The sequence below is a fragment of the Onychostruthus taczanowskii genome, unplaced genomic scaffold (genome assembly GCF_017590055.1).
Source record: "Onychostruthus taczanowskii isolate IOZ18803 unplaced genomic scaffold, ASM1759005v1 scaffold8, whole genome shotgun sequence".
Classification (NCBI taxonomy): Eukaryota; Metazoa; Chordata; class Aves; order Passeriformes; family Passeridae; genus Onychostruthus; species Onychostruthus taczanowskii.
In genome coordinates, this window is record NW_024505892.1 from 7,049,676 (window position 1) to 7,072,664 (window position 22,989).

The 22,989-nt window shown below is 37.5% G+C and overlaps 1 protein-coding gene across 6 annotated transcripts in view; it reads left to right on the plus strand.

The window, feature by feature from the left end:
- The first annotated feature begins 277 nt into the window (after window positions 1–277).
- The window catches only part of LAMA2 (laminin subunit alpha 2), a 337,914-nt gene continuing 315,202 nt past the window's right edge, over window positions 278–22,989 (plus strand). For 2 of the 6 annotated variants that reach the window (XM_041423610.1, XM_041423614.1), the window contains exon 1: window positions 279–566. In XM_041423610.1, the coding sequence (XP_041279544.1) occupies window positions 476–566 (91 nt within the window). In that variant the 5' untranslated portion in view covers window positions 279–475. Of the gene's footprint in view, window positions 567–22,989 lie in introns of all 6 variants that reach the window. The other 4 variants (XM_041423615.1, XM_041423616.1, XM_041423612.1 and 1 more) reach the window with 3 other exon arrangements.

Here is a 22,989-nt window from a genome sequence, read left to right on the forward strand (position 1 = left end):
CCCTCGTTTCTCAAGCGCCTTCTCAGAAAGCTATTTTTTTTCCCCCGCCATAGAGCAGGTATTTTTTTCCTCTGTCGGACAACCCGACAAAGGCTAATTTAAATGGCGAGCACACTTCTAGGCGAGAACGCTTCCCGGCTCCGGGGAGCGCCCGTCGGGCAAGCACGTGCGGCCCGCCTCGCGCGGCGCCTCGTGCCCGCCCGGCGCCTGGATCCTGGATGCTGGAGCCGCGCTGTTCCCGCGGCGCGGGGCTCGGGGGCTCCTCCCGGGCCGCGCTCCGACCCCTCGCTGCCCACCGGCGCCGCTCGCTGCTCCGCGGGCCGGCGGCGGGGCGGGGAGTGGGTGCGGGGGGGCAGGGGTGTGTCCTGCTCTCCTGCTCCCTGCCCGGGGCACCGGGGTCTCCTCTCCTCTCCCGGCGTCTGCGGCTCACTCGGCTGGCCGTCCCGCGGCGGGACGTGTGGGCTGCCCGGGAGCCATGGCTCCGGAAAGTTTGCCGCTGCTCCTGCTGCTGGCGGCGCTCGGCAGCCGAGGCCAGTCGCCGTCGCCGCCGCCGCCGCCGCAAAGAGGTACAGGGGAGCGGGGAGCCCGCGCCTCGCCCGCCCGGCCGAGACCGGCGGAGGGGAACCCCGCCACCAGCTCGGGAGTCCTTGTGTGACGGGAGGGACGAGGGGACAGGGACCGAGCGTGACAAGTGACCCCCAGGCTGCAGAGAGGGGACTCGGCGGGCGGCACCACCGCGGGTACCTCGGTGGCCGGGCCGAGCAGGGGCTGCTGCGGGGGCTGCGCTGCGGGGCCGGCACATCCCGCCTCCCGCCGCAATTCCCGCTCCCTCACACAAGCGCTAATGACCCGGTTCGCAGCAGCGCAGATGGGCAGCGCTGTGGCTGGACGGGCAGGGGAAACTCGTGTAGGTGAGGGAGCGCTGGAGGACGTGACCCCGTTCCCCGAGTGTCACACAAGAGTTACGGGCTGATCTGCTGGCATCGCTCCTGCAGCCGGGATGTGCCCGTCTGCTGGCATCTCTGTGACAGGGGAGGCTTGATAGGCTGTGTTAAAACACGTGTGGGCTGCCTGTACTGCTTTTAGTTCAGGTGGCAATTTGATGCACTTAGCCCGTCACAAAGCTTTTCTGTTAAAAACTAACCACGACGGGAATGGGAACGGAATCAATTTTATTCTGCATGGGTAGTAAATGTCTTAGACATACCATTATCGTGCATTATACAGTGTTTAGGTGTGTTGACACTACAAGGGTGGTTTTTTGTTTGCTTTTTCAGTTAGTGTTCTGTGGAAAGATCGAAAAGAGTGTTGTACAGGTATGGGAGAAATAAACTTTAGTCAATTTCTCAGCTCTCATAGGAAATCCTTAAAACCAGTCTTCAGCCCACAATATTCCTTCTGGTGCTTACATTCATGCTCTTAACATTTTTAGCCTTGCTGAAATGAATTCAGTTAGAAGATACTGTGGGTGTGTCAAAATAAAATTAATTCAAGCCTCTGGATTGACAGCTGTCTTTCCTTTGACCCTGATGTCACATAATAGGGTGAACATTATGGATTGAGAATTTTTACGATTTAGGATTTACTTTGGAAAACATGATGCGCTGACTCCTTAATATGAATTTTGCTGTGTGAGAATAAATGAAAGTTGATCAAATGTCTGTGTGGATAAAAACTCATCCAAAATTAGACAGTGTTTGGATGACGGCTTACTGGTAAACACTGAAGACTGGGATTTCAAAAGTAGAGCATTTAAAATGCAGTACATAATGCATTTTCTTCTTGCTGATTTTTTCTTCTTTTTTTTTTCTAATTAATTTTTTTTTTTGCCAATATTGATGTGGCATTTCTTTTAGTATTCTCTCTCTCTCACGCACACATATACACAGAGACACTTTTAGAGAATGCCCTTTTGTTTATGCAGGATCATGGTTTTCTTTAACCTCAACAGTGAAGGGATATGTTAATTATTTCCCTTTTAAATTAGAAGTGGGTGTGTTTGGTGTTCATCTGCTGCATCACTTATATTGTAAGTGAGTTCTGGTAATTCCATGAAGAATCCTAGGACTTCTAATTAAATATTGGTGTGAGATGGGACCTTCTAAACTTAACAGTTGAATTCAAGTCCTGGACTGCCAAATTTTTATGCCATTTACTGTCTTCTAAATTTCTTTTTAAGATCTGCTGCAGCTGCTAGGAGGTGCTAGCACTATGTAGATGTCACTGTGTTGCCCACTACAGACAAAGAGGTAATGAACTCCTCTGTAATGCAAAAAGTTAGGAAAGTCTAACTTCACCAAAGTCCTGGGGGATTTTTAACATGTACAAGAATGTTACTGCACCAGTGGTTTGTATCTTTAGACTTACAGCTTTTGTTTTTTGACTTAAATGTTATTTGGTAATAACCATAATGTTGGATGCTTACTAATTGTTAGCACCAGTTGGACGTCTGTGGACAAAATTATGTAACAGAGCTGCAACGCTTTGAAAAACAGCCTTTGAGACATCACAATGAATTCCCATGTTGTTTTATAGAACAGAACATTTCAAGAACATTTTGCACCTCAAAGATGGGAACAGTCTGTATTTCTTTTTTTGTTTCTGTTCTTGTGGTTAATTTTTTTTTCTTTTTAAATTGTTAGAAGACTTAATGTGGTCAGAAACCTGGAGTTAATTTCAAGCTGTTTTTGTTTTTTTTCTTATTGTTGAGATTTTTTTTTTTTTTAGCTACACATATTATAATTTTTTTTGTGTTTTGAACACTAAATAGTCATGCAGCATTTCTGTCATGCTTTAACCCCAGCCAATGACCATATACCACACAGCCCCTTACACACTCCTTCAAGTCCCAGCAGGATTGGAGAGAAAATCAGACTGAAAAAAAGCTGGAACACTCATGGATTGATATAAAGGCAGATTAGTAGGTAAAGTAAAAGCTCTGCAGGCAAACAAAGCAAAACAAGGAATTAATTCCCTGCTTCCCATGGGCAGGCAGGTGTTCAGCCATCCCCAGGAGAGCAGGGTCTCATCACACATAACAGTTACTTGGGAAGACAAACACCATCATTCCAAACATCTCATGCTTCTTCCTCCCACTTTATATACTGAGCATCATGTCATATGGTATGGAATATCCTTTTGGTTATTTAGGGTCATCTGTCCCAGCTGTGTCTCCTCCCAGTTTCCTCTACACCTCTGGCCTCCTCACGAGCGTGGCAGTACAAAAAGCAGAAAAAGCCTTGGCTCTGTGTAAGGCCTGCTAAGCAATAAGAAAAACATCCCTGTATTATCATCACTGTGTTCAACACAAATCTAAAACACAGCCCCATATGAGCCACTGTGAGGAAAATTAACTCTACCTAAGCTGAAATCAGTGCAGTTTCTCAGAAAATGGAAGAATCAGAACCAGAAAGGCATGTGCATTCTTCAGCAGTGTTTCTTAAAGGTGTGCATAACTTGCAGTTAAGGTAAACTGACCGAAGTGCAATGTTCCTTTGAATCTTGAACCTTGGTTAATCCTATTTGGTGTGGAATGGCAGAGAACCAAAATAGTAGTAATTTAGAAGGTAACGTAAAATTTCTTTTGATCTTGAATTCATGCATTTTTGAAAGGATCTCTGTATCTGTTATGAGAGAGAGCGGAAGCTATGTGTCTGTGAAAGGTGTCAATAGAAGGGACAGGGCTAAGGAACATACACTGCACAGTAACTTGATCTGTAATGTCAGCTGCTGACATCGGTGGAGATAATTCATGGAGTACAGGTGCTTTTAGCATGTGTGGAAGGAAGTGTAAGTTGACTCCAAGTGGTGATGTATATAGGATGCTTGTAAAGTCAAAGTGAGATTTCCCACTCGAAAGAGAAATGAGGGGTGAACATCAGCAGGATATGACTAGTGCCTGTCTGTTAGGCAGTGGATGGTGTCAGGCAGGTCAATATTTTTAAGTCTCTCTGTAGGTGTACATTTTTTAAACAAGTTTCTGGAGAGTTTAGTTTAAAACTGTGTTCTCTGTGTTATGTCATTGCAACTAGGATTTATAAGATTCCTTCCCACATACAAACCTGTGTGTATATTGTACCCTATACACTGAAAAGTCAAGAGACAAGGCTAATAGGACATCAGTTTAGTATTTCAGATTTAAGAATGAAGAATGTGTGTAGACTTAGATTCTGTCTTTCCTGAGACAAAAAACACCCCAGATGCTTTGTTTTTGTAATCTGCAAAAGCAGAAGTCAAGTTTCCTCTTTCTTTGGAATTTCTTTGGAGTAAGGTCAATTTCAAAACTCACCAACACCACCCAGCTCTAATCTTGTAATGGAGAGCATCTCCATCATGGCTGATAGCATTTAAAGATTCAGAGCACTCTGCTGGCTGTATTTGGAGAACAGAGCTTGTAAGAGATTTACTTGGTAAACTTGCTTTCTACTTTTCTGAGAAAACAAGGCTTAGATGATTGTTTATCAGCTTGTTCTCAACAGAATAAATTTTGAGTCTGTTACCCAATATCAGCAAATATAAAAACAGTGCAAAAGTCTTTAAGATATGATGACTGAAAGTCAATGGCTGTTCAAGAGAAAGAGTCCCAAAATACTTTATCTTCTGCAAGAAGAAAGGTAGAATTTAGCCATTATCTAACCCATGTAGTCCTTGTAAGTCAACATGTGTAGAGCTCTGGCTAGAAAAATATGAAGGAGGATATGTCTGTTGTGGAGGGCTGGCATCTTAGAATGCATAAAATTCTGTGTAATTTTAGGATTTACTTAATCCAGGTTCAGGATTTTGTAACAGGTAACAAGCCTTGTTCGCTAAAGGTGTACTGCAGTAAAGTACATTCTGTATGTTTCCTTTTCACAGTCTGTATGCTGTTTAATGTTTTGGTAGATAAATTTTTTTGTGATCTGGAAATTATGATTTCCTTTTTTATTATTATTTATTTAAGTGTTTGTGTACAAGATCATAATCAGTTCTATCAACTCTTTTAGCAGTATTTACTGCTGTCTGATCAGTTATTCAGGGATTAACTACCCCAAAATGCTGCTCTCAAATATACATTTTAATTGCTTTTAACTTTTTACTTCAAAGCTGTTGTCCATATCACTTTTTTATAGTTCAATAACTGGCTGAGAAAATGAAAGCAGAGAGAATTAATATGTGTTTAAGGTTTAGAATGTGAGAAATAGTAAAGGGCCAGCCTAAGGTGTTAGAAATAGGTAGAATTGCCCAGACTGACTGGAGACATGAGCTTTTTGTGTACTTGCTTTAACTAGAAATAACCACAGCCAAAGCGTATGAGGTAGGTCTTGTACATGAATGTGTGAATTTCTCCAAGCAACAAATAAGAACATAAGATGGTAAGACGCACTTTATACATAACCTCCTTATTATTAATTTTTCCTCCGAGTTTTCTTAAATGAGTCATTCTTATTAGGCTTGAAATGCTAAAGTCAGAACAGTGGTTCTTTAACCTGTTCCAAAAATCCGCTTTAAAATAATACAGCAAACAATCATTTTTAATTAATTCAGGCTGGAGGAAGGAATCCACCCACACATGTTCTAATTTCTTATCCAGCTACTTGGACTGACAGTTTTTTGAGATTATAGTACTTTGGAATAAGAGGCAGCATGAATTCCTGGTGCAGGGTGTATTTTTCTTTCCTTTTCTTTTTGTTTTAATTTTCTTCCTCCCCCCCCAGCCCTAAAGTCCAGACTCCTCATATTTACAGGTCGGGAATGGTGATGATGCCTTGTGGGCACAAATACATGCAAATGTGAACCAGTGTGCATACCTAATGATCTCCTTTTCCCCCCAACTTCTTCTCATACATAATAATCCCTAATTACTGGATATTTTTCTCCTAACCAAGTGTTCTGTCTAGAATATGTGCGCTCATATGTCACATGCTAGCAACTCAGGCTGTGCTAGCAATCATACAGGCCAAATCTTGCTTGCAGATGTAAAATACAGACCAAAATGTTATGTTTGTTAAACTTTATATTGATTTCATCCATGTGTTTAAAATAGGAAGGGGAATTCCTTGTGTTTGCCAATAAAGCTATTTCGTGAGCTGGCTCTTGCTGATAACTACATGTTATTTATTCTCTTTTACCAGCTACTGTAGTTGATAGCCAATTCCTAGTTTGTGTTTTTCTGCAGTTTTCGTGTTTTCTTCAATCCAAACATGTAGATAAGAGAGGTTCTGAAGAAAATGGTATTTTGCACCACTTCTGTACTGTGAGTAAGGTTGAGATTAGACTTTTTTATTATTTATTTTATTAGAAAAATTATAAGATTTCCAGAAAAAAATAACTTGGATTTGTGTGATTTTTGTGCTGACAAATAACAAAGATCGCTCAGGATTCTTGCAATACTCAAAACAAATAACTGTTATTCCTCACATGTTTTTTCAGCAGTTCAGTCTCAATTACTTACACCTATGAAAATCACAAGGATTTTCATAGGACTCTTGCACCCTGCCAGATTCCTCTAGCAGACATTATCTTTGAATCAGACCTTGTAATAACATTAGACTGTAAAGCAGCTGTAGCAGCATTGTGCCAGGGAGCTCTTGTGAAAGCTCAGGAAGAATAATGAACATTCCTGCAGAGTGGATTATCCAAATACCATTACAATGCCTTGTTCTGTCCCAACTGACGTGTATGTACGACTGTCATGATTCATGGACTTAAGATGAAATAAAAAAGAGGGTTACCTAAAAGTGAACAAAATTTTATATAAAATTTATTTTTATAGCTATATCAATTGTTTTTAATGGCACATTACTATATCTTCTCATTATTCACCTAACCCAATAAGTGGGGGTGTTCTTCAAGGTCAATTAGAAAGAATTAGAAGAATGCCTCTAAACATACTGTAATGTATTTCCCACTGCTACTGGAAAATGGCGCAACGCCATTGCTGGGGATTGGCAATCAGGAGTTTGGAGGTGCAAGACAAACAAATCAGAACCCCTGTTTTTCTGCACACTTCCAGTGATAGTGAGAGTTTATTTAGGATTTAATTTGGTTTTCTACATACACACCTGCTTCTTAGATGAACCCTGAGAATTTTTGATGCCACTTTCACTCAGGCTACCTTTAGGTTTTGATGTGAGATGCTGAATGTGGCACTTCATTACTCTCTTTATGCTCAACAGCCTGTAATCCTGCTCCACAGAAATGTCTGGGTAATCACTACTGTAAAGAATTGCATTATATATTAACTTTCCTGGCATTTATCCTGCATGGGCAATGCAGAGCTACTGCTATACATTTGCTGCTGAATAACTTTTAGACTGGGAGAAGGAACAAATAGCATTATTTTTACATATCACTCTGTTTCTAAATATGTGTGATAAAATGCTGTGTGGCAGTGATAACTGTTTTGTGCATTTTCTGAGCACTTTTGTAATGGTGATAATGGGAGTAGTCTGGATTCCTCTGAAAGCCACACAGCTCTATGGAACAAGAAGAAATCCATGCCTTTCAAAAAGGACAAAGTAACATGGCAAAAAAATACAGGGCTTTTGAATTTGGTATGTGGAACCACCAGGAGTGGAACAAGTATGTTTGTGCAAATCCCAGAGCTGGTGATTTGGATGTGGTGCACTTGCACATCTAATTTGACCGTGCAAATTATGCATACATTTTTGTCATGTTAACAAAAAGGTTGCAGACCACCACATTTCTTAGGTTTAACTTTTAGCCATCATTGACACTGCTGAAGTAGGTAATTTTACAAGAAAAAAGCTATTCTTGATACTATTTCATCCCTGTGGATCACTTTTTTAGTCAACTTTTATGACAATTGTGGCAACACCCCAATTGTGAATATAGGGATTCCCACATGTGTGTAGTTCATGACATAAACCAGAGTATATTTATCATTGATGTTTGATTTTGGTTCAATTGGAGATTATTTTATATTAGTCATTCCTTCTTAAAGATGATTGAGTCCTCACACAAAAAGGTTTTCTTTACCATGGGAAAAACACCCACACATTTAATTGAAAAATATATTTGTAATATTCACACTGAGTTATTCCCTTAAGCACAATGTCTTTCTACAGCTGGATACAGCCTTCTAAATTAGTTCCATTGCATTAAGGTTGTGCACTGTGTGGAATTAGGGTCTGTAAGTGTCACTTTTGGTATGCTTATGTAGTAAATATGAGAAATATTTTCTAAATTCAGAGTAAGTGGGAAGCCTTTACGTGCATGCCCTATAATCATTGATTATGCATGCAGCTTCAGCTTCTTCGCCCCACTGGAGCTTTGACATAGAGAGTAAGACAGTCATTTGCCAGAAAAATTAATAGTTAAATGCCTGAATAGTATCAACTTCATAGCTTGCTAACTGGAGAAAAAAAAAAAAAACTGAATGTGCCTGCCATATTGGTAGGAGTTATTTAAAAGTGACTTTGAAGCTCATAGTTTAATTAGTGAAAGAACTTTTATGGCATATAAAAGCGATGGGGAAAGCAACAATAACCAGAATCATCATCATGTGCATCAAGAGGTTGAGTCAGTTCTTGGTGAAATGAGGCACTGTCTCACAAGAATAAAGTGGAACTCAAGCTGTTAGACTGAGTCATTTGTCTATTCATTGAGGATAAGCCTTATCCTTTGGTCAGGGTTAGTAAACTCATGATTTCAAATTTGGCTGTATTTCTTGGAGAATAATATCTAAAGGAATCAATGTATGCACCTCGTTCTTATGTCTGGGTTCTTCATGATACGTCTGAAGAGTGTTTGTACAGTACTTTGCTTCCACTTGCAGTATATATTTGTCCCAAAAGATCTATTTAAAACTTCTCTTATAAAGAGGTTTTTATGTAGCTACTTGTTCTGCCAGTCTGCTTTTGGCCTGCACCTCGGTTAAGCCCCATAATGTCATTCAAAATAATAATATCACATTTGTGCCACAAGAAAGAGAGAGATCAGTGCTTGACTTTGGACAGAGCACAAAACTGTGTTTATAGTTTTTGCACAGTGTTTCTGTTTTCATTATCTATAAAATCTGGGTTTTATTTTAGTAATTAGTGACTTTTCATTTGAACACATAGCTTACAGATACATGCGAGATTACAGAAATTTACATAGCTTGTCAATGCTCATTTTAAAAAATGTTGAGGAACACAGTGTACTTTTTGAGGGTAAAAATTTGGGAGGCAAGAATATTTATGCCTGTCTGTAAGAAGAAAAATTAAAAAATAATTAGATATTCTGTGAGATTACTGCTAAGAAATGAAGCTTTTTGCTTCAGGAATTAACCTTTACTGACATGGAACCTTGTCTTCATATTCCAGGCTCTTTGGGGCTAAGAAAGAAGTGCCATATAGGCAGAGGTCACAGGGTGCTGAATAACATGTATGAAATAGTTGATGAGAAAAATTGTGGTGATGAGCAAACTAATGAAAGGTACACAGTAATTTCTGATTGTGTGTAGCATTATAGAAAATGTAGATAGTATCCTTGGGGTTTTGATCTAAACAGCAGATACAGGAGGATAGAAAAGCTGATTTATGAAGTTATCAGCTCTGGGTATAGAATTTGTTGTTAGCATGAAAGTGTTTGTGAAATCAACTTTGACAGAAAGTAAAGCTGAGGAGTGCTTTCAGCTCAACAGCTCTAGGAGAGATAGATATTTGAATTCAAGGTTTAGGGGAGGTTGTAAAGAATTTGGTGTGAAAATGCTGATAAAGTAATGTCATTATACAACTGATTGTTTAACAGGTTATATGAACAGCCTCATTAGAGGAGAACTAGGAGGCAGCAAATATATTGCTGATATTTAAAAAGGCGTCCCATGGTAAACTTAGTAACTGCAGAGTTAGAACTGAACACATTTGTAGGCATATTAAAGTATACAATTAGTAAAGACATGGATAAATATGTTGTGTTTGCAAGATCCAGAGTGGTTTTTGTTATATTCTATGTAGGAAAAAACTGTCAAGGAATGTGTATTAGACATATTAATAAGGACTATAATAGTAGACCTGGGTTTTCAGGAGAGCAGTTGAGAATATGTCTGAGTGTCATAAACTATGATTTCACAGAGAAAAAGGAAAGAACTCAGTTTATGGAAAAATTCATAAAGGTTTTGACAAGCTGTATGCCTGTCTGGATTGGAATTAGTCTTAAATTGAATTGATAGATGTGAACATTAGTTACATTGGAAGCTATTAATTAATTTTCTGTAATTGTTATAGTGGTCTGCTCTTCTTCACTTGACATGAGAAAATGCAGCATTCAGCTAAACAGGGTTCAGCTAGTTTCTTACAAATCAGTTACTAAAGATCCAGTAAGTAGAAAGTGTTCTGCCTTATCTAAGCTGCCATGACTGATCAAGGATTCCAGTTTTACACACAATCATTTATAGACCATCTATTTTCATGTGTATCTCACAATCTCTGAGGAAGATGGGATAATTAGTAGGCAGTCTGCTTAAAAAATGGTGAAATGTGTTGTTGCTTGAATGTAGACTGTGCTTGAATCATCCACCTCACTTATGTGTATTTGTGAAGTAAACCTGTTTCACATTTCTCATGCAAGAAATTCTCAGTCTCACTTTTCCTTAATTTTATTTGTAAGTATTTTCATGGGAAGACTTATGCCTGGAAGCATTAAGAAGCACAGCACAGAAAGTGTCACTGAACAGGCAGTTTGAATAAGTTAGGAAAAGTAAGGCCTAAATAGATTTATAGTTTATATAAATACAGGTTTGTATGAGTTGTTGCAAAGTGAAAATAACTCCTGCTGTAACACGCATAATATGGCTTTCAGCTACTGCGTCTCTTCCTCTGCTGTAACAATCACAGAATGACTTGGATTGGAAGGGACTTTTAAAATCATCTTGTTCCAACGCCTATTCCAGGGGCAGGGACATTGGACCAGGTTATTCAATGCTCCATCCAGACTGGAATTGAACACTGACAGGGATATGGAACATCTTTGGACAACCTGTTCCAGTGCCTCACCATCCTCACAGTAAAGAAGTTTATCTAAACCAAATTTGTCTGCTTTGTATGAACCCATTACTCCTTGTCCTGTCACTACACTTCCTGATGAAGAGTCCATCCCTGGCTTCCCTGTAGGTCCCTTTCAGATCCTGGAAGGTTTCTATGAGGTCTTCACGCAAGCTTCTCTGCTCTAGACTGAACAGCTCTGATGTTGCTGTTGTGACAACAGAGACTTTTCTTCTCAATCAGTTTCGTGCCCGAGAAGCTGAGTGGCTGAGCAGTGTGTGCCTAAGATAACCTGACAGACCCCCAGGGTAAACGGTGCCTGTAGGAGCCTTTGTACTGCTCAGGTGCATGACTTCACACATGGTCCGTAAAAAGTGAGCACTCTCTTAAGCTACTTGTGTCCTGTAGAGTACTCTTGTCCTTTTAATTCCTGGGAATTAAAAGGAAATTTAGGTGAAAGATATGAAAATAAATACTTCTAACTATCTCAAAATCTATTGACGAATGAATCCATTCATTGACTGAAATATCTTTGTAATACAGCATTAGTTTCAAAGTGAATCAACATTCTTAAGACAATCTAGAATGAGATTAAATTAATTTATTCAATCAGTTTAATAAACTTAAGTAATTATTAAATTTTGTATTAAAAAGCCACTATATTCTGCCTGGCAGACCTTTAAAACACTTCTGGAATTAGTTAAAAAATGTAGGATCTGTCTACAGTATGACAGTTCCTCTACAATTATTTTCTGGAAGTGAAACTTATGTATTCCCTGTTAAACCAAATCCACAGAGAGTCCAATGAAACAATTTTCTCTCAATCACTACCTGGTTTTCCTTTACGGCTGTTGGTTGAAATAATCTAAGTAAAATTGTGTGATATGTACTCATTTTAGAGGAAAGTTAGGTTTGTTTGAAATTACTGTGAAATTCTTACTGGCTTCCTCGTGGCAAGAATTCAACTCCAAGTCATTATGGAAGAAGTATACAACACAGAACATAATATTTTGTTCTGTCTTACTGTTCTGCTGAACGTTTTTGTGTGCAAGCCATTTATTTCTGCAATGTCTGGAAGAACAAGAGGGGCCAGAGGGTCCCAGGGGTGTCAGAATGTATTGTTAAACTGAGGCATTAGCTGTAGTTGAAAACTAGGGAGTGAGTGGCTACATAGAGCTATTAAGAAGTATTTAATGTTGTTTCCTGTTTAAATGAGGATGTGTTTCTATCTTTGTATCAGCTCCTTTGACTCTACAGCAATACCTTAACAGTAAACCAAAAATTTAAGATAAACTAATCCTGGAAATGGTATGTTCTTTAAAATTACATATACAGATCCATAGTAGTATCTTTTGTTAGGAATCAAACTTATCCGTGTCAAATTTGAGATGTTTTCACTGTATCAGCTGGGCTGAAAAAACAGCTGTTCTAAGTCTGTGAGGATCAAAATATTGACATGTCATCATATGGTACTTCTGGAATCCCACTGTTCTGTTTCATAAACATTAATCACTCCTACATATGCACTTATGAGTGTATCTATGTTTCATGAAAAACCTGACGAGGAGTAATGCCAAACAGTAATATAATTCTTTATGTACAAATAATTCTTGTAATTTTTACCACTGCTGAGAAACTTCAGCAAAGGATTCAGCCTTTATTGGATAAAGTGTCTTAAGAAGTAAGCTCAAGGTTTTAAAGGCTTATTCTAAAAGAATTCTGATTAATTTTTTTTAGCAGAGCTAATTGTATCTGACACCTTATTAGATTTTAAGGTGGATTTAATGTGTAAGAGTGTATTTAGTGTATTGGACCTAAAGAGATTTTAAGATATGATACTTCTCATCCTTAGTTTCCACTAGGAAATATAATTAGCATGAAAGTGAATTAGTATATTTGTTTTACATGTATTTATTTGTTTTTAAATTGGCAAGCACACACAAGCTGTTTTCTTTCTGAATATCTTTGTAGCTTTCTTCTTTAAAAAACCGAGACATTTTGACCTATTTTATCTCTAGTTAATGGATGTTCTCTCTTACTAAAATCTTAACTGAATTTTTTTACCTGGTGTGCTCTACTATACATCAGAGAACTTAAGCTTCACCACAATGCATGTTGCTCTAGCTAAGATGCAACATATATAATGGTTAGAATTACTGCATACTGCTGAGATGCATTAAAATTCCAACCAAATTAATTATCTAGGGCTTTCAGAATTTGGCAACAATTTTGGGTAAATCTGTGTTGTTCATACTAGACTGTGGTTGTAGGACTGAGATAAAGAGCATGTGGCTTAAAGCCAACAGATGGCCCTTAGACATGACCTAGCTATGGCAATAGAGACTGTAAGGAGAAACAAGTAAGGAGATTGTAGCTATTCTGAGGCACTTTGCTTTTAAAAATAGTGTTCTTAAGAACATCCTTGACTTGAGACAGATCATATTTCCCACTCTTGGAACAAACCCTTTGTGTTCCAATATTATTGTTACACTTCATCCCCTTTCGCTAGTGAATGTTTCTGCATAACTTCAATTGAAATTTTTGTATCTGTCTAGAATAGATGTGTACTTGAAAGGTGAGCTAAGCTGTTCTTTCCACATTCATAAATGAAGTCTGTAAACTGCTGTTTAGATAAGTACATTGTGGTTTTGATACAGATGTATAATGGAATACTGAATTAATTTTAGTATTCTAATAATATTATTAAATCTAGCAGGTTTATGTCCTCTCCCCACAAACTTATCCTTAGATCTGGCAGCTTACTTGGTACAAGACCTGAAAGGGAAAACTAGGTGCACACACCTTGAATAATTTGTGTGTCAGTCTTCAGCCTCCTAAGAAAGGCTCAAGAGGATTGTTTTAATAGGCCTGGAAACAGAAGTAGTTCTAGAAATATGTTGTTGCATAGCAAGAGGCTCTCTTGTCAGGATATTGTTGCATTCAGTTATTTGAAATGTGTGATGAGGGATTGTTTTCCTTAAAATCTGTAATTAATCTGCTTGAGAGAATCTGGAGTCAGGTTTCCTTTCCAGATAGGAGTATTCAAGCACGCTGTTCCTGGGAACTCTTGTGCCTGACGGTTTTTAAGCATTGCATGCCATGATGCACATATACACACACACACACACACACACACACACACACACACACATATATATATATATATATCTCACACATATTCTCTTACTCCAGTCCTGGTGAATATGGATGATTAGCCCCACGTGTATCAGCTGACTAGAAAAATAGCAACATGGTGAAGCTGTGTTTTTAAAATGTGGTATTTGTGTTAATGTGGTATTTGTTTAAAATGTGTGAGGCCATCCTCCGTGGTGTGGAGAGAATGGTGAAGCAGGCCCTAGAAAAAGTTGTGTAAATAGAAATACTGTCCTTTATTTAAGAGTGGTACACTTTCAGTGTTCTTGTTCTACATGCTCAGTATGGGATTTTTGAAAATTATCCAGTTTTTGTTTTAGAGAAATGCTTAGTGTTTGCAGAGTCAGGCCCCAGAAGGACAAGTAATGCATGAAGGACATAGAAGTTTAGTGGCCTTCCAAATCAGGTCACAGCCTATGTTTTTGCCTTTCATAACAAACTCTTGTAAACTGGATATTTGAACAACATAAATAGGAAGACTTAAATTTAAATAAAGGTTAAAAAATAATGCCCTAGATTTGCATCTGGCTTTTGTTACCAGTCTTAGAACGCTGCCCAGAGCAACAGCATACTGCATGGGAAATCTGATAACGTTGTGAATCTTTCAACCTTATGCATTCTAATCTGAGTGTGGTTTCCTGTAGTATTGCTGATATGCCAGATAAAACAAGCTTGGATCCAAAATCAACCTCTGTTATAAATGGATGCTCTCTATTACCCCTGTTTGTCCTGTAATCTGTGATTAACTGTTCCCTATCACAAAAGGGAAAGCATTTCTATATTCAGTTTTGTGTGTAGACTTGTTTCCAAATGGTAAGCAATTGCTGTTTACATTACTGTTTAGTTCAAGTGCAGTTATTTATGTGCAGAAGTACTTTTATTCAAAACAGCATCTTCAGGGTAACCAACTGCTTTCATGTTTCTTCAATGGCTGTAAAACTTTTTACCATGGTGATGAAATTATCATGATTTGGCTTCTTCAAAGTAAGCCTTTAAAAATTTAGTTGAAATTATATACAATAGATTGCTTATGAAGGATTAAACTCCAACAGCAAAATTTAGTATGAACAAATAAAATTAATTATTTTGCTCTTTCTGAGGGCTAAGTAGAATTTATAAATAAAAATACTAAGAGTTGGTCCCTTTCATTCCTTTTTCCCTGTCTGGGCAGATTTCAATCAGATGTTTAGACATGAATTCCAATATTCACATTTCCTAATTACACTGAGAGAGTTTTGGCGGGTTTGTGCTCCAAAATATTTAGTATTACACAGTAGTCCTCCCCATTTCACTTAAGGATTTTCACATTTGTAAAGAGACAAGCAAGTTTTGCTGCTCTCTTATGCTAGAAGTTTCTTACATTGTATTTCTCTAACTCAATATGGCATTTCAAGAACATAACCAAGAAAAGAAAGCTACCTCAGAAACCCGAGCCACTGAGACATGAACTGCTGGGGGAAGTTGACATCAGCATGTAGCTTGATTAGGGAGGTGTTCTGTCAGTCATTAACAGTTCATACAGAACTTCAGAGTACAAGTTTGGGGTACTCTTAGTTTTCTTCTGAAGGAGGCTTGCTCAGATCTAAATAGAGAGATTAACTGTCCCAAATTTAGGGGCTTTGCTTTCTTGCCTTATGCCCTGATACTGTTAGAAAAAAGGGAGATCATGAAGAAAGAACTAAGTAGTGGGTTATATAATTAGCAGTTGAGACCAACATTCTTTAGATAGAAGGGCAAAGAAAGAATAGTAATGACAAAAATACTGGTGATATTACAATATACTTTTCATGTTGAATGACTAGACTAGACTAATTTCCCTAACTGAGAAATGCTTCCTTTTGTGTTCTGGATCAAATTAATATTCAAGAATTCAGGAGAACAGATTGAGTAAAAAGTGTGAAAATGCCTACTCCTTCCCTCTCCTCAAGTAGTGTGGAATTTGGCCAGTGTCCTAGGAGCTGAAAAGCATGTATTTAAATCCTTTTGGACAATTATGGATCAGTCCTCTGTACTGGAGCTATTGGTTTATTTCAAAAATTATATTTTTGATGCCTTATTAGATGTGCAAGAGTGTAAAAATTTACAAATCATGTACTACTTGGTGAAAGTGACAGTAACTGAAGTCTTAGAAAATGAGCAATACTTGCGGTATCACTAGGAGTGAAGTTGAAATAGCCAGAACTAGAATAAGTCACAAGCTGAGACCTACTCTGAAAATGTCAAAACTTGCTTTTTCTCTTTTGTGCTGTCATTTTTGAGTGCTACATGTTGACCATAGTTTGTCTATAGCTTGCTATAAATGCCACAGGCAAACAGAGTTTATACAATGTACAAAGACACTGAACTAAAGTTTTCAGTGCCAATAGAAACCAACTACCAATGTCTTCCATAGGCATTTTATTACACAGCTACATTCACTGAGAGTTAAAAAGACATGGCTTTAATTTGCTGTATAACTCAGTTTTTCTGTGAAGAAATTGTATCTGTAAACTACTACTTGTAGCTGTAGTTATGGTTTAGTGATAGTAGTTAAAGATTGCTATTATGAAAGGAAAAGGAAGCATATTTCCAGCTTTCAATTTGAAATACATGTAAGCCAAATTCAAGAAATAGGTATGATTGTGACTTTTGTAAACCCATGAGAAGAAAAGAGCAGGAAACCCTTGTTCCTCTCATAGTGCAACAGTGTCAAAAATGATATTTTTCATCCTATAATAATTTACTTTGACCTGTCTAGATAGTGCAGAGAATTCTGCATGCCTGTCAGGAAATTGAAGTCTGTAAAATATTCCCTATATCAGGATTACAATGTCAGGGAAGAAAGCGTAAGAACATGGCAGATTTGATGTAGAGAGAACCACATGCCTAGAAACTCACAACAGCAGAAAGATTTTCCAATGTTATTGTGTAAAGTTGCTGATTAGTTTTTTTTCCAGTTAATTTAATTTCTACCTTTCTGAAAAATAAATAGCCCAAGAAATCAGAATTATATCTGGAACCTGGCTTCTGTATTTATAAGGCCAAGATAGTACCTAATGCCAGGCAATGATGTCTTAAAATTGAGATTTTCTGTATTATGAGACCAGCCTTAAGGCATCTGAATTTGCAAAAACAGGGATATAAACCAAATCTCCTAGCACACACATCATCAGTGCACAACTTTCCGTGGTTATTTCCACACTTTTCCTCTCTCTCTCAGTGTAGTCTTCCCTTCGTAGTTTTTTTGGGGAGCAGGGATGGTATGTAAGATCTAAAATAGGTTCCTTTTAAAGACTGTGTTTTAACAAGTTGCCATGTGTCATAAAGCTTGCTGAAGAAAAGTGCTAAAGTTTCTTGAGTTTCTTCAGTTCTTTTCTTTTTTTTCAAAGGGCACGGGATATGATCAGGATTTTTGAAAACATGAGTTTATGTTGTAAAATGGAAATTTTTATACAACAATTTGCGTAGCATGACAAACCCCAAATATTGTGAAAGGAGCAGCTGTGTGTGATCTCCATTACCTTCAGAGAATAGGTGTGGTTCATGCTTACTACCTCACTAGATTTGTGTACTTCTATTTGAAAGCAACTTGGCAGTCTTGTCACTGAAACTTCAATAAATCAAATATAATGTAGCTGTTTTCCTTTGAGATTTTTTTGTACTTTTTAACCCAAAGCTGAGCCAACAGAAGATTCTTTCCCTCAATAGAATCAGACATGACAAACAACTGTTGCTGGGAAGTCTGCCTATCCTTTTGAGTGTATGAATTGCAATTATTCATGACCTGGAGATAAATGTTGACATTACATAAACTGCAGAGGGTTCTTTCAGTACATGTGGCAAGCAGGCTAGCACAATTTAAATGCCTTCATAGCATACCTCAATATTTGGCTTGTAGGGGTTTGAGGAAGATGTTGAAAACTGGGAGAGGCAGTATTTGTGGTGCCTTTCCTTAAACTTGAAGCGTATCGAAGTTATATAACGTTATCTGAGCAGCAGAGAACTGTGAACATTTTTAATGAATGTATTAAAGCCACGTGAATGCCAGGTTTTTTTTTTTTTTTGAAAGCCTTTTATTAGAATTTAATAATTTTTAATTAGATGAAAGAGCCACAGCTCTATTTTAAAAGAATATCTAGGCTCTAGTGGGCATGATGAGCCATTGTGGACATTGATTTACTGTTTGCGCTCCTGAGAGCTTGAATACTGTTTCAAGATTTTGGAAGCCTGCAGCATTTTCTGGATCTGACTTTCTAATGTGATCTCTTTCTATGAATGAGGGAAGCCTTGGCTTACATATAAATGTCGTTAGGCTTAGAATTTTGAAGCAGGTATGGTTTTCTTCAGCAAAGAAGAAAAATTCAGGCTTAGATGCAACAGTGGTGGTCTTGGAGTCCTTCGGGCGCTGGTCCATTGTGGTGTTTCAGCATTTGGCATGAACGAAATAACAGATGAAGATAGTCTGTCTGTTATACTCACATTGAAAATCAAACTCAACAGGATTTTACCCTTAATCCTTTGATTTTGTTGTACTTTCTAAAAAGCTATTAGATTTTGGCCTGGCAACTTATTTTCTAACACCAAAGTATGAAAAACTAATGCTGCTTACATATTTTTTATATTTCTGTAATTTTCTCTCTCTTTTCCCCATGATGATCTTTTCCCCATCTCTACTATCTGAAATTGACTTGCAAATTATTTTTTATAGAAATCCGACATTATATATTCAAAGATGAGGTCTGAGAAACCATAAATCTTACTTTTTAAGTCCAGAATGTTGACTAGGCTAGATATTTCATTCCTTGAAAACAAGTGTGAAACAGCGAGACAGTAGAAGCAACTAGGATGTTATACTGCCTTGCCTGCAAATTAGGCAAGTGATTAGCTAGTGAATTGGGCAAGATTTTTCAAGATGATGTTATAAGGCAAATCCCTATAACTGTGGGTCTGGTTTCAAGTTTTCTGTTTTGCTGGGCTCTGTCAGATATAGAGGGATGAGATCATTTAACAGACCAACTAGTTTACATAGGGAAAAATGAGTGAGCTTTATGGGTGTCCAACTCTTTGTTTAGATATGGAAAGAAGGTTCCTTAATAATACCTTTATCTCATCAAAAGACTCAGGGAAACAAGTTTTAAGTTTCTGCAGTCTTTAAAGAGAAATTTTTTGAAACCCCAGTAAATTCTCATGAAGTGACATTTGTGATCTGCTAATAGCCACCTTCCCTTGGTACAGAACTTGCTAATAGCCACTTTCCTTTGATGCAGAACTCGATTCAGGAAAACACGAGAAATTACTTACAGCTTGGGTTTGTGAGGCATATAGGGGAGGCAAGACCTTTAAAGAGATGAATGGCAGTAGTTTGGTGGAGAAGTAAAAATTTCAGGAACATGAACTTAGAAATCTTCTTAAAGGTTTGTGAATAATGACACAGGTGTATTATGGACAGAAGTTACCTTTATTGCATGCTGTAGATCTGTCTCGACATTTAAGTATCAGGTATATGTGATTATTTTTCCTCTGGGTGCTATTGCTATGTGTGCTGTCTGGGATGTCCCATATATTTTGTCTGTATCTAAGGTACTCTAACAAGCTTTTAAAAAAAATATAAGACACTCAATTCCATATTAAAAAAGCCAGGATAACTGTTTTTCTGTGATCTCTGCAAAGACATATATATTCATAAAGTAAAAAATATTCAGGCTTTAAAACTCACATAATAATTTAGATTAGGATAGCTAGACTTTGTCATGGAGAATATTGAGCGATGTGTGATGTTACATAAACTGTCTTTTTGGGAGCATGGAATGACTGCAATTACAGTCAATGAAGTATTGAACATTATAGCTGAACTCTGCTGAAGTTAAACTGCATTTGACAAAATCAACAATTCAATAGAGTACAGATAACTCTTTCCTTCCTTCCTGTATTTGAGTGGTGGTAAGTGCAGGCATGTTGTGAAAGTGCAGATAAAGTGTACTTCTCTGCATGTGATCTCAGTGGTACTCCTGTATGAAAGATAACTTGGCTGATACATGACAGCTCTGGCTTAAACTATGTGTGTTCATTTGTAACAGGATGCATGCACAAGCAGTATTCATGGCAATGGATTCACTGTCTATATATTGTCTTAAAAGTTGTGGTGTTTTATAAAAAGATGTTAATTTTAAGTAAGTGTATAAATGTATATTTATATAATTATGTATTAATCTGTACAGAGATTCAATATCTGCTCAAGTATAATGTATTTATTAAGCACTGTATTCAAGGAATAGTGGAGATATTTTATATATTAAGCAAACTAAATTAAAAGAGAATCTGTGGTAATTAAAGCCTAATCTATTTCTTGAGCAGTTCCTGTGAGTGTCAAGTACTCAGAGAATTACTGTAGTTTACATTAAGTAATAGTGACATTATTTTAAAAGACTGACAATTGCATGCCAGTATTACTTAGATTGTGAAGGTGTAGGGGAAGAAAACTCCTGAGCAGTTAAAAGGCTGAAATCCAAGACCTGTGATTTTTGTGCTTGGCTTGTTATAAAGTGCATTGAGGCTGTGTTATTCAGTACCTAGCAGCCAGGTAAGGAGCTCAAAGCAGGCATGCTTAAAATATCATACATTTTTCAGTTCTGTTTGTGGTGCTGTTTGAAATGCTGATTGCTTTGACCAGCAACTGGGGGCATCCAGACCAGTGTCAAGGTGCCATTTTGCTGGTTTCAGAATCAAAACTGATCATTTGACTGCCTAAACCCCATTTAAGTACACAATAGTTTATTTAAATTAAATTGGAGGACTTACATATCAGCATATGGGTCTTCCTTAGTATGCTAGAACATTTTTATCTATGCAAAAAAATGAAATCTGACCTGCTAAATATTGTGTGCTTTTTGGAATGGAAATAGAGTCAGCAGAAGGGGTATGCCATTCAGTTGTGAGAGAAACAGACACAAATGCTGGGTAGTTTGTCTGACTGTTAACTCTTCACAGAATAAATGAGCAAGTAAGAACAATTGTATTTTAAATTTTAGGAGCTCCTAGAAAAGGGGGAACTTGAATTTATTTTACTGCCTGACACAGAAGATGATGATAGTCACATACAGAGTTGAAAAGCTTTTGTTCCCTGAGAAGTAGGGGCAGGATGAATGGAAGGACTCAAGCCTCTGCATGGCCCAGATCACAAACATATAAATTCCCTTTCTGCCATTTTCCAGTGTTTTTAGTACAGAAGTAAATTACAGTTTACTTGGAAGATATTTTGAACAACACTTAGTTTTCACAGACAGATATGTCCTTAGTTTTTCCCTTCAGTTTTTAAAATATTTTATTCTTGATTTTGAATAGCTTTAATCAAAAGGTTGTAATTTTGAAGTTTGTAATTTTAACCTATTTTTTCTTAAATCCTGTTACCTTGCAGAATGTATTCACACCTTGGAACAATATAATTGTTCTCTAATACTGTTATATTTCTATGATATATTGTACTTTATGTGCGGAGTACAGAAATTTTTGAAGCTGCAGTGTTTCTGTTCACTGCCAGATTGTGCCTTTGGATGGTTATAATCAAGAGGTAATGCAGTTACTCTGAAATGCAATTCAGCTGAAGAAGTATATACATATTTTGAGGTTATGGTCAATTTCTCAGGGCTAGTAGTCCATATTATCATCTACCTGCCATCTAATCTATAATTTCATGCCATTTATATTAGAATATGCTCTATGTAGTTTTTTTTAATTTCAGAAGTTTTGAGTAAAATAATTTTTCCATATGTTTCTACAAGACTGTCATTGTGTCACTTTCTTTTAATGATTTTTTTAAAACAAAGTAGTACACTTGCTGTTGGAAGGAAAATGTTTCTAACAGCTTTTCAGTGTTATATAAGGTCTTTCTGTTCTGCAGTTGTAGAGTTTGTCACATCTTGTAGATGATGTAACTTACTTAAATGTGCAAGTGGAATGATTGAAACTTTGCAGCAAACAAGCCAAGTGTCTGTATTTCACTTTGCTCACCTCCTGACTTCACCTTGACTCAAAATGTCACTCACATATGCCGGAGGACTGATGTATTATTCATTTTAACTCCCATTTTTCTTTCTGCCTTCACCAACCCCACGGAACTGCTGTGCATAATGAAATGTATGTGTAAGGATTGTGCCATGTCTGTGTAGATTACAAGCTGTGGTTTTGCTTATCCAGTATAACTTAAAGGCACAAATGAAGCATTGAAGGCATCAAACTATATTGTGATATCTGTAAGTGCAAATTTCGATCAAATGCCACCTGAGTAAAATATTTCATTTACTGTTTGGAAGCATTTCAAGTGATTTGTACTTGAGATTTTCATATCACAATCAGTGGCCTTGCTGTGAAAAAGCCTTCTAGTTTGAACTGCTCTGAAATGTCAGTTGTTTGGCTTCATGCAATTACTGAGGGATCTGCTGGTGTTTAGAAACGTTACACAGAGAAAATCGTTATTGTATGGGGGATGACGTATTTAGGGGAAGAGATGGAAAATTACAAAAGAATAGAAACCAAAATGATTCCAATTTTTCATGGTGAAGAGCTGTACATATAACATCGTTGAGCAAACGACAAGCATAATTTTAATCTTCAAACTACCCTGCTATGTTCAATATCATAATATAAAAACCTCCAGGCTTCAGGTAACTAGAACACACTAAGTATTCACCAGACACCTTAAGCACTTTAATACTATCAAGAATAAGACTGTTTTTTGTTTAAATTTGGTTTAAATGTAATGATTGATAGTAACTTCTTCCAGAGATGGATGAAGGAGAGTGATCATTCTGCATCCTCTTGTGCAATCCAAACAATCTTTCCCACCACTGCCTTGAAGGTTGACTACTTTGTAGTACAGGAAAGATACAAGGGAAAA